At 37.2% G+C, this 12,306-nt stretch overlaps 1 protein-coding gene across 1 annotated transcript in view; it reads left to right on the top strand.

Moving 5' to 3' along the window:
• Positions 1-12,306, top strand: part of LOC125483530 (CLIP-associating protein 1-like) — a 62,730-nt gene that overhangs the window by 8,567 nt on the left and 41,857 nt on the right. Inside the window, exon 2 of the mRNA XM_048599251.1 lies at positions 3,364-3,434. Coding sequence (XP_048455208.1) covers positions 3,364-3,434 — 71 coding nt within the window. The remainder of the gene's footprint in view (positions 1-3,363; positions 3,435-12,306) is intronic.

Here is a 12,306-nt window from a genome sequence, read left to right as displayed (position 1 = left end):
GACAGTTCTAACTCAGTCAGAAACCTTCACAGAGAGTCCCAGTGAGCGGGGGAATTGCCTGGAAGTTTCAAGTTCCAAGTTCCAATGGCCAATTCCCCTGCTCACTGGGACTCTCTGTGAAGGTTTCTGACTGAGTTAGAACTGTCCAAAGTCTCCGACCCTGTTAAAGGCTAGTCTGTTTAAACTGGGAAAATCTCGACTTCTAAAAAAGTTACAACGATAAATCTAAAGCTTCTTTGCCGTGATGTAAAGACACAAGCTATGATTTCACGGTAAGCGGGAGTTCTGTCTGTGTGAACTTGTCATAGGCTCTATTTAGCTTTGCTGTCGGAAGAGATGATCTTCTCCTAGCAGAAGGTAACACTGCAATCACTTAATTTACTTTGTCGTGGTTCACAATTTCGATAAGTTTGAATTTGGTCTCTGAAATATCTTTGTCAAAATTGATGTTAGGTCTCCTGCAAAGTTCTTTTTTTTTGTGCACAGTCAACAAAATTAACATCATATTTTATGAATGTTCAAATTAGGGGCATAAGCATGTGCATTTGGCCCCTTGAATCCACTCTATTATTCAGCAAGGTTATGGGCGATTTGTTAGCATTCTGAATTCCATGTATTCGTCTATCCCTGCCTAATAAGCTTTGATTCCCATGCCCACTAAGATTCTGTCTACCTTCACCTTAAAAAAAAAAAAAAAATTCAGTGATCCACCTTCACTGCCTTCTGAGGCAGTGCCAAATATCATTTGAGTGTAATCCAAGAAATTTCCAAATTTACATAAGACTGCTTTCATAACATTGTTAGTTGAAAGATCCATCTGTCACGTGGTAGTAGGCATTACCACAGTTACATTGCATTCAGATTTAAGCATTAGGAAGATTTGAATGATGTGTATATGTAAAAATATATATGCTGTAAATATGATGTTGAAATTGACTGTATAGTAAAAGGATCATTAACTTAAGATTGCCGTGTCTTGATATGATGAAAACCGGAGTTGATTTTTAACTGTAATCATTGAAGTTGAGACAAGCCCAGGAAGACTGATAATGGTTGGTGCTTTTTCACGTCAAGAAAGTTGAAAGATAATTGTGTTCTTTGTGCATGGCAAAGCAGAAGTGCCTTTTTTTTTTTTAATTCTTATGGGCATCACTGGCTGGCCACCATTTATTGCCTGTCCTTAGTTATCCTTGAAAGTTGATGGTGAGCTGCCTTCTTGACCTGCTACGGTCCGTAGCTCTCTTTAGGGAGAGAATTCCAGGATTTTGACCCAACGACAGTGATGGATCAGCAATGTATTTCCAAGTTGGGATGGTGAGAGGCTTGGAGGGGACCCTGTAGTTGTTGGTATTCCCATGTATCTGCCCTTGTATTTCGAGGTAGAAGTGGTCGTGGATTTGGAAGGTGTTGTCTGAGGATCTTTGGTGAATTTCTGCAGTGTATCTTGTAGATAGTCTGCCTTCTATCAACGTGAAATATTGACTCTACCTTCTCCCTGACTTCCGGTCAGACTTAACTAAGTGTTGCAGGTATTTTCTGTTTTATTATTTGTGATAAATTGCAGTAGTGCATTCATATCTGCTTAGAGTTTGTTTTAATCCAGGAAAAGAATGCAGAGTTAGAGTTCAATTCAACTCATTGCTTGCATTCACCAGTGTCTTTGAGAGATAAACTGAATTATGAAGCTATGCTGTTGATATTCCATGTAGACTCTTGTCTCTTGATGGGGAATGTTGAGTTGCAGCTGTAGCAGCTCTTGGATTCCTGAAATCAATATTGAGGTTGACAATATGTGCTGACAGCTCTTGTCTGTTGCTTCCAGCTATGATCTTATAAAGGACTTGACAGCCTTTCATTTCTGCATGTTTGTAGAGGCCAGATTATGGCATAAACAGAACAACTGTCAATCAATTCTATTTTGTTGTACTGAGTCCAAAAGGAATTACAGATTGGCAAACAAATTTATAATATTTAATTACTGAGCTACGAGGTTGACAAAGCTGTCAGGGCTGACCAGTAGGGCAGCAAGATCAACAGTATGCTGATACTAAATATAAAAAAAACCTCCTAAATATTTAGGAATGCTAAAATTATGTCCTCACCATATGTTCAATCTCATAGCTCAGTCTGATTTCATTCAAAAAAATCTCCCGCTTGAATGAGGGAAGTAAACTAAAAATTAGTACATGTTCAATCTGGTTAAGGTGATTAACATGTTTGTATTTCCTCGTCCTGGCATTATAGAAACTATCCTATATCTGCCATATTAAGAACTTAATGTTATTGTACTTGCAAATAAAACATCATGGCTTTTGGGAGTTGGATAATGGAATACTCTGTGGACCTCTGAGGTCAGTGTGCAGTAGCACATTTATAGAACCAGATGTCAGTGCGTCTGTATGCCAGTTATCATGCATGAGCCATCCTAGCGACCGTGCCGCTTAAGGGGACTATTGTTCACAATATACTTTCCTATCTGTCTTTACTGTGTCAGCAAATTTAGTGACCATACCCCCTCAACTCTCATCTAATCAGACAAAGACCCACTTGTTCACAGACCGTTTTTTACCATCCAACCAATCTTCTATTCAGGCTAAGTTGTGTTACTTTTGAGAATCCCTTTCATGTGATGCTTCATTAGTTGCCTTCTGGAAAGTACAGTACGTCAACTTTGATGCAAGATACTCCTCAAAAGAAGTCTAATAAATTGATTAAACGTTTCTCTTTCACCAAACCATGCTGGCTGTTCCCAGTTATCCTGAGTTTTCCAGTTGTAACTTTAAGGACTGATACTAACAGTTCGCTGAGAATCATAGAATCCCTACAGAGGCCATTTGGCCCATCAGGTCTTCACTGACCCTCCGAAGACCATCCGAAACAGATCACCCCACCAAACCCCAGATGGCTACCCTACCTAATCCGCACCTCCATGCACACTATTGGGTAATTTTTAGCATGGCCAATCCACCTAACCTGCACATCTTTGGACGGTGGGAGGAAACTAGAGCACCCGGAGGAAACCCATGCAGACATGGGGAAAACGTGCAAAATTCCGTACAAGGTTTGAATTGAACCTGGGTCCCTGGTGCTGAGAAGCAGCAGTGCTAACCACTGTGCTACCATGCTGCTGCTGAGTTTCGTTTTCTGCCTTCTTCTTTATGAATAATGGGATTATATTTGCTACTTTCCAGTCAGGTAGAACTGCTGCTTTGAAACTTAGTACCTAGTATTCATGATGAAGTTCTTGTGGTTTCCATACTTGGTGAATTCAACGATGTTACTAATTTGTTTAAAAATGCTGTTTTAAGTGTGCAAAACAAATGCTTACATGTTCATAATGTGCTATTTGTTTTCTTTATCCAGGTTGAATGTAATTTTTGCAAAATTTGATGAGGTTCAGAAATCTGGAAATATGATTCTGTCTTCAGCAGCAGGTGAGTTAACTGGGCTGTTATTTTAATGCTGTCTTGGAAATTGGGGACATTAAAGACCAGGATGAGCTTCCAGATGACACTTGATTACACTTTTCTTTTGTAATCATCTGACATTTCATTACTGGTGGAAGCAATTTCTGAATTCAAACTTGCAGGCTTATTTGATTGGATGGCTTATGGCTGAATCTAATTTTGTATTTTTGGGCAATTTTTTAAAAATTGAGGCAGTGTGGAAAGAAAAATATCCCTAACACATGACAAATATTTATTACTTTTTGATTTTAAAAAGGCTGTCATTTCTCTCAATGTGATGCTGTTAGATCTTTGAATAGTATCACTGGTATTTTGTTAAAGTTGTTCATGGACTACATGTATTAAATGCTTGAGTTCATGCCCTACTGTTGTCCTATTACGGCAAAATATTTTTTCTTATTTGCTCAGTTATGTACTATATTATATCTGAAAGAGGAGACACTTCCAAAATTTCTTCAGGATTTGTGTGGTGCCTGTGAAACGGCATTTGTTGGCTACCCTTGCATGTCCTGAGGGAATCAGGACTCGAACAATGTTTTCTGTAAGCTGCCTAGCTGCACAGCACCCTTATGTGACTGCGCTGCCAGCAAAAAAAATAATGTAAAGGGATATACACTTAAAAGAAATTAGTCATGCAGTCACTATAAAGATAATGGAGAATGTTAGTCTTTACACCAATAACTTGCATTTATATGGCACTGTTTTAAAGTAGTGAATGTCCTAATGTTTCTGCAAAGCACCCTTAACAAAGAAATTTGACACCAAACCATATTGATGGGTTATTACATCAAGTTAAAGAAGATGTGCAGCTGTACTGTATTTAATTTAAGATGAGATGCCCAAGCCCCATAACGTTTAATTGATGTTGGAGTATGGCAGACAATTAAAGTAACAAATAAGTAGAAGTTCAGGGTCAAGCTTTTAGACTGAACAGAGGTGCTCAGCGAATGAGTCGCTAAATCTGCACTTGGTTTTCGTAATGTTAAACAGATGGCGGAAAATGCAATACAGGTATTTCTGTTATAATATGTTTTGTCTACGCGATTGAATAATGGACGGTGTTTGGATAATGCAAACTTTCTGCTGTACAGTATAACGATTTTATTTTTCTGTTGCGATTTCCTTTTAGAGTGAGGTCGCACAAAAATGCAACTATTGGTTATAGGAGAAACTACCTGTATACTAAATGTGGAAGTCACTGTTTTGACCTGGGAGGAGCGTTTGGGACCCTGAGCTGTGGGAAAGGATGCAGTAAATCAGCACATGTAACATCTTCTGCAATTGAAATGGAAAGATCTGTGGGAAGGAAGCAGGTGATAGCAGTTTAAGGGAACAGCACCTGATGATGATACGAGTGTGGACAGGAAGATGTGTTTGCTAGCATTGCTCTGGAGGTGGCAAAAAATTACATTTGACGGGTAGAAGGTGGTGAATGATGGGATGGATAGTCAAGATACGAGGAATCCTATTCTTATTCCATGGTGAAGAAGGTATAAGGACAGAAGTTTGAGATGAGATTGATCCATTTGAGGGTCTAGTCTGTTGTAGTTGTAGTTGTAGTTGTTAATCCTTGATGGTGGGAACAAAAGATACATAGGAAGCACAGATGCAAAAGTTATTGTAAATATAGATATGGCAATGAAACTTGGAAAAGCAAGAAGCATGTTGGGAAGAACCTTCAAAATAGCTTTGCAGGTCTTAGGCTATTTGCTCTATGTCCAATCAACCACTATACCTTAAATGGAGGCAGAGAGGATGAAGAAGGCATAGATCTGCAATGCACTGTATGAAAGCAAGAAAGAACTAGAAATCGGAAGCAAAGTTGATTTAAGTTTTCTAGTTTGATGCAAGAGTAGTCAGTACCTTTTGATATAGTGATCCATTTACCATAAAAAAGAGTAGAGGGTGAGAACAGTAGAGCTGAAACAAAGCATGTTCCATGTATCTGACAAAAAGGCTGGCTCATCTAGGATGCATATAAGTTCCTGGGACAATACCCCTTGTTTTGGAGTCATGCAAATGCTTGGTGTCAACAGAAATGATGTTTAAAACCAGGTTGAGCCAGGCAGAAAAAGAGTGATGGTGGTTGTGGACTCATTGCGTCCCAATGTGAGAATGATAAAGCCATACTGGTGACTGATGGAAGTGCAAACAAACTGGATGTCTGTAGTGCAGAGGAGAGTTTTAGGAAGCGGAAACCACAAACTTAAGTTTAAGTGACGTAGATTAGAAAATATTGCAGAGGAGAGAAAATCTAGCCCAGAACAGAAGAAGCATGTTATAGGGGTCTCACTTCTAGGTTTTTTCTTTACTTTCCTCAATTTTTCTTTCTTCCCCTTTTTTATCTTTCTCTTTTTAATGTTGGTGGGAAGAAGAGCCACAAGTTGCTGCGCTCAGTACTTGAAATTTCTGGGAAAATGCAGCCCCATATTCCACCACTTGTGCTTCTTTCCATCTTCCCAATATCTTATTTCCTTCTAATGCCATTTATTCACATCCGTTGCTATCCCTATCTGTTCCCTTTTTGAACTATTCATATGATCTTTGTCCTCAATTTCCCGTGTTCCATTGTACAGCTTGCCCTGCCTTCTCTTGTGTTTGCACTCTCTGCATGTGCGTGAGAGTTCACGTGACTCTCTCTTTCTCCCCCCGCCGCCTCTTTCTTCCCTTCACACATACTGTGTATTCTGAACACCGCAAATGTTTCCCTTAACCTTAATCTGTTTCTGTCCTTTCTTCCACTTTCCATATTCATTGCTCTTTCAGCCTCCTGTTTGCTCCATTTGTTTATTTTCAAAATTCAATTAGTTGTGATTTTTAACAAATAAATATCAAATTGGCTCTTGCTGTCACATAGCTCCTTTTAACAATTTGGTATGTTTTACTCAAAAATAACTTTTTGAAATTAACACTAACTATTTGAGCCACACAACTGAACGTATAACTGTTAAAAGCTAAAGAAAATAAATTTGTTTCATCCACCTTATTGCTACTATTTGTATCCTGAGTAGTAATATACACTGCATTGCTCAGATGTCATGAACCAAATATACCTACAGCATCCAAGATCTGGCTTGGATATCAAATGTAAATGATTTTTGTTTTAGATCTGCTGAGTTCATCCAAGTTAAAACATCATTAAAGGCATCAAAGTAACCCAAGTCAACTGACGGATGACTTTGTTTAAATCTGTCTTATTTGGATATTGGAGATACTTGCAAATGCTGAGGAAAAAGTGATAGAAGAAAAAAGTGAGTGATATGCAGGGTAAATGTCACCTTGTTGGCAGATGATGAAATTGCAGGGTGACCGGTTTCATTTATATACACGTACATCTAGATAAATTTTATACGCAGGCTAAGAAATTTTTAATGATGAAAAGTGATGGATGCAAAATCGGATATTTTAGTTTGAAATTGAGTTGACATTGAGGTTTTGTTTATCATACAAAATATACGTGACTTCTGTAAGTGGAGCTGACATTTGGAAATTACATATAGTGGAAATTAAATCTGTCAGTATAAATATATTGGGTAGCTTTAAAGTGATCTAATGTTGAATGTATAACTTAGGGCATTTAAATGTTCAATCCTGATGTTGTAAAAGTGTTGTAAGTACTATAGCGCTTGTGAGAATGAAGAATTTCGGTTTGATGTGGTTTAGCTTTTTTGAGGTTCTGTCCAGATGCAATGTATTCTATTAGGTTTTCTGTGAAAACTAGAAAACAGAATTTTCAAGAGATGTATTCATATACGAAAATCCTCATTGTTTGGTTACTGTCATATGGGCTTTTAGAATATTTTGAGCTAAGTTGTAAATTGGAAGTTATGCACTTTTTATTTTTAAAACCCTCAAGTGGTCCAATTTTGTTTTTGCTCTAAATGCTAGGCTTTTTGAAATAAGGTACTTGAGCTGAGAGTTTTGAATTTAAATTTGACATTGCTGATTATATTTTTGAACTATTGCTTTCTGTTAATTGTGCAGGTGTTTTTTTTAAACACCCCAAAGAGATTCTATTTCCAGTGTGCAAGTGTTTGTAATTGGGGATCATTTAGTGTCTCCATTCAGACATTTCCTTTCTTGTAATATGTAATTATGTTCAGTCTTTTGTGCTGGTTTGCAGTCACTCGTGGCAACATGCTATGGAACAAGCATACCTGTCAATTAGAGTAAATGAATTTAGAAATTTCGTTTTGATGCACAGAAGAGACTGTAAATACTTGAGTTCGTATGAAAAATATGGTTTGATTCAGTAATCCCAACCTTCATTCGGGACAAGGATTGCTTTTTGAAAAGCAAATACAGGATGTTGTACAGCATATTTTCTGAGCCAACCCAGTTCTTCAAGTCTTGTCACTGTTATAAACCATCAAGTGAAGGAAATATTGGGAGCCAGGTTAATTTGAAGGTTGGACTTTCACTACAGCATTTTGTCTCTTTATTTGAAAAGAAGCTGGAGTCTTTAACGTTGCGGTTGATTGACAGTTGGTGTCTCTGTTTGATTGGCGAGGTTTTGATTTGAATTTTACCCCGTTGATTCAAAACCCCTTGACTTCAGGGCTAATGCTGAGCTCTGTAGTGTGTGTAGACTGGTGTTTGATATGACTACTGGCAAAGGTAAGATCAGACTGAAATTTACAAGTTTAAAATCAAATGCACAATTTGTCTGTAGTAATTGATTTGCTTAGGTTTTTAGTATTTGAAAGAATCAACATACATGTCAGCAAAGAGATGCTGACTTCAGTCATTAAATTCTTCAATTTTCAACAATATATATCTGATTTTAAAAAAACACATGACGTGGTACTTGGCCTTTACAGCTAGCAGAAGAAATTATTTATCCTTTTTTGTTGACTGAATTCATGAGTCTGCATAAGAAATGTACATCATTCTGTTGGGAGCTGGTTTTAAAAACATGTTAACCCGACAGATCATGACTAATACATAACTGCTTCAAAATGCAAATATCAGGTGCCAGTTGTTGGTTTTCTTTTGTAACTTATTGTGATAAAAATTATGTTATGTAGTAATTTTGTTCTGACTGCCTTTTTATAGCTCGTATTCTTGGGGTGCAGTTTTAAAATTATACTGCTAAATTTCCATTTGATTCCTTTTGACTTCAAAAATTTTCCATTGTAATGTATGGTTTGCCTGCAGCTGAACAGAAATACTTGTAGGCTGTAAATTTACTTGATTATTCTTCTAAAGTATTTCTAAAACATACTTTGACATGTTAATACGTAGGGACAATTTAATAAGCTGTTGATACCCTGTTGAATTTTGCAGAGACCATCTCCTTAACAATTAGAATGATTAAGCTCCTTTCTAGGTTATTTCCCCATTTACAGCATATCTTAATGAATTGAGGAATCATTCATTTGTGAGTTCATAGAATTTGATTTGTTTACTTTGCAGGACATGAAGTAAATTGGGTATTGTATCTTATTGGACTTGATGGGTAGATTACCTTGTAACTTGTTGAGATTGTACACGTAGTGAGAATAACGCTATTAATTTATCCATAGTGAAGATATCAAATAGCTACTTTGGCTGTTTCCAGCATCTTGTATGGATATAGTTAGGTCAATTTAGCATCGTTTAAATTTAATGGGCAGTCGTCTGATTTTTTTTAAAAAATGGTATGAAAGTTACTTATAAATGATTAAACTTGTTACACTTAGAATGCAAGAGTTACGTGTTGACTTCATTAAAAAATGTTACTATTAATTTAAATTTTAGGTTTTTTGAGTGGTTATTTCTTTCACCTCTACATTGGGAATAAAAGCCTGTAGAGAAGATAGAATGAAGATTAAAATTAAGACCTTTTCTTGCTGTCTTGGCTATGACTTGCAGTCATGGCCTCATCATCTCGGAGAGTGGGATCAGCAGTTTTAATATCCTTATTGAGCTGATATTTAATACGACAGCAGCAGGTTCAGATTTGACTTCTGCCTGTGAAATTGCCGTCTGCTTCATTCATTAATGTCAGAGAGCAACACCATTCAACATTTATGGTTGCCTGCTTTCCTAAACCATACGAGCCTTTAGATTTCAACAAACATGGCTTCAGTTCTCTTGTGTGGTTATCTCTGATTCTGGTGTCCCCAAAGATCTATTCCTGGAAATCTTCTATTTCTCATCTTTGCACTGCTCCTCGATCACATCATCTGAAAGCACTTGCCAGTTTCGATGTGTAGGCTGATGGTATCCTGCTCTAGCTCATCACCATCTCTCTCAGACTGAACTGCTCATAATAAATTTTTTGATTACTTATCTGACATTTAGTACTGGATGAGTAGAAATTTTCTTCAATTAAATATTGTGAGCTGCAAAGATGCTGTTTTTGGTCTATGCTTCAAACTCCTTTTTTATTCCATCCTTCTCCCTGGCAACTGTCTGAATGATGTTTTGGTGTTTTAATTGACTTTGAGATGAGCTTCAAACACACATTTGTGGCACATAAGGCCACTGCTTTCACCTCTGTAGCATTAGCTAACTTGACCCTGATTTTGCTTCATCTGTTGAGATGCTCATTTGTGCATTTGTTAACTCTGTACTTGATTATTCTAGTATTCTATTCACTGGTGTCTCTCATTGTACCTAAAAATCTGTACCTTAAATTTCACCATGTCCCATGCATCATTTACCCTTGTGCTTGCTGACCTATATTGTTCCAAGAAGATATTAATTTTAATTCTCATCTTTGTTTTCAAGTTGTTCTTTAACCTCCTCATTCCACCCCCACCAGGTTTGTCATCTCTTCCGGCCCACAATGCTCCAAGATATCTAAAACCTGATTTTCATTGTTGCACATCAAGTGTCTTGGGATGTTTCATATTCAAGGACCTATACAAATTCAAGTTATTTATGTTTTCAGATTTAACTTTTATTTTAGTTTTCTCCTGTTTGGATCATTCTATGAAAGAATACAGGTTCAAAATAGCTATAAGGTAATCATTCCAGAGACTGACCAAGTACGTTACTGCTTTTGTAAAATAATCTGACTAATATAATTCAGTAATTGTATGTGTTTTTATAACGGCCTCGGGGCAAAGTTACAGCATGAAGCAATATTGTGTAACCAAGATGTGCACTTGTTGCTTAATAAAAAAATCTGTGTGGTGAACCATATTGTGTTGCTTAAATGCTACAAATAAACTCGACAACTTGGAAATACTCATGGAAATGTATACTTTACATATTGAAAGCACTGAATTATTTATAAATTGAACCTATTTATTGCATTCATTCTTTGATCTCATGAAGAAAAGCGAGAGCCCACTTTCCAATTCTTTAGCGGTTTAATTTTTGCTGTTTTGATTTCTTTTCCCATCAGCTTCTGTGTGTTCATAAGTTATTAATGCATGTCATAATTTCAAAATGAGAATTGTAAAATGGTGAAGCAGCACAGGTGGTGTTCATTTGGCCTATAAAGTCTGTGCTGCCTGAAATGGTTCAGCAATTAATCCCATTCCCCTATCTTTTCCAATAGCCTTGCTTATTATTCTTTCTCTGCAAGTATATATCCGATTTCCCTTTTGAAAGCTACTGCTGAATTCACCACTTTCAAACAGCATGGTCTATATCTTAACAGCTTGGTGTGTGATTTTATTGCTAATACTGCCCAAGTCTACTTCTCAGTCTAAATATTGGTAGAGAGATGATTGAATATGCATATTATTTCCTTGGTTGTTCAGTTGGCAGTTTGTTCATTGTTTTGCAGTATCTAACCAAACAAGAGTTGACCTGCGAAGTACTGGTCTTGAAATAAAGCTCTACCTCTGCATGGAAACCCACATCATGTAAATTCTAGTACAATTTGCAGAAATTTCTTGTAAAGCAATTAGTTTTTGAGGGATCTTATTTTCATTGTTTTCTTTTGGTCAAAGAATGATCCTTATAATAAAACTTGAACCACTTTATTTTTCCCAGTATATAACTTTTAGTGTAAAATTGATGTATACAATTTACGATGCAAATCTGATATGATATTGAAGCATCTGATTTTAATTTCACTTTATGAAGTGCATTGATGTCTATCAGAAACTGTATTATAGAAGGAAATGTGCAGTGGGGAATGGTGTGTTGGTTTGTAGATGACGTGAAGATTGGCTGAATAGTTGATAGGAAGAACTTCTTGGTTTAAGGAGGCTGTAGACTGGTCAGATGGGCAGGTCAGTGGCAGGTGGAATTTCACATTGATAAATGTGAGGTGATGCATGTTGGAAAAAGAAACAAGGGAGTACTCGATTGATTCTACTAACTCTGCTTTCTTCTGACATGCTGTCAGACCTGCTGAGTTTTCCCATGTTTTTGTGTTCACCATGATGTTACCCAGCATGGAGCAATTTACCTATCAAGAGAGGCTAGATTAGTTTGGGTTGTTTTCTGAGGGGGGAAGAAAGAGGCTGAGTTGTTTAAAATTGAGGTGCATGAACAGAGTGGATGGAAAGCAGCTGTTCTCCTTGAAGGGCCAATAACATGGGCCCATAATTTTAAGGTGAAAGGCAGGATGTGTAGGAGGAACTTGAGGAAAACACTTTTTACACCCAGAGGGTGGTGGAAATCTGGAATTCACTGCCTCTGACTGTAGTTGATGCCTAAATGTCACAACCTTTTTTTAAAAAAGCACTTGGATGAGCACTTGTGTCAACATTCAAGACTACGGGACAAGTGCTGGAAAGCGAGACTGGTGTAACTTAGAGTAGCTTTTGTCCTCATGGACCCAATGAGCCATAGGCCCTCCTTTATACGGTATGATTCTGCAGGAGGCATAATATAACGCATTGGTGACCAACTGACTTGATCTACTTCATGTGTTGGCTGAAGAAAATTCCCC

This window comes from Rhincodon typus, chromosome 7, assembly GCF_021869965.1.
Source record: "Rhincodon typus isolate 14 chromosome 7, sRhiTyp1.1, whole genome shotgun sequence".
NCBI lineage: Eukaryota > Metazoa > Chordata > Chondrichthyes > Orectolobiformes > Rhincodontidae > Rhincodon > Rhincodon typus.
The sequence above is the reverse complement of the archived record's forward strand: the minus strand, read 5'-3'. Positions and strand labels throughout refer to the sequence as shown.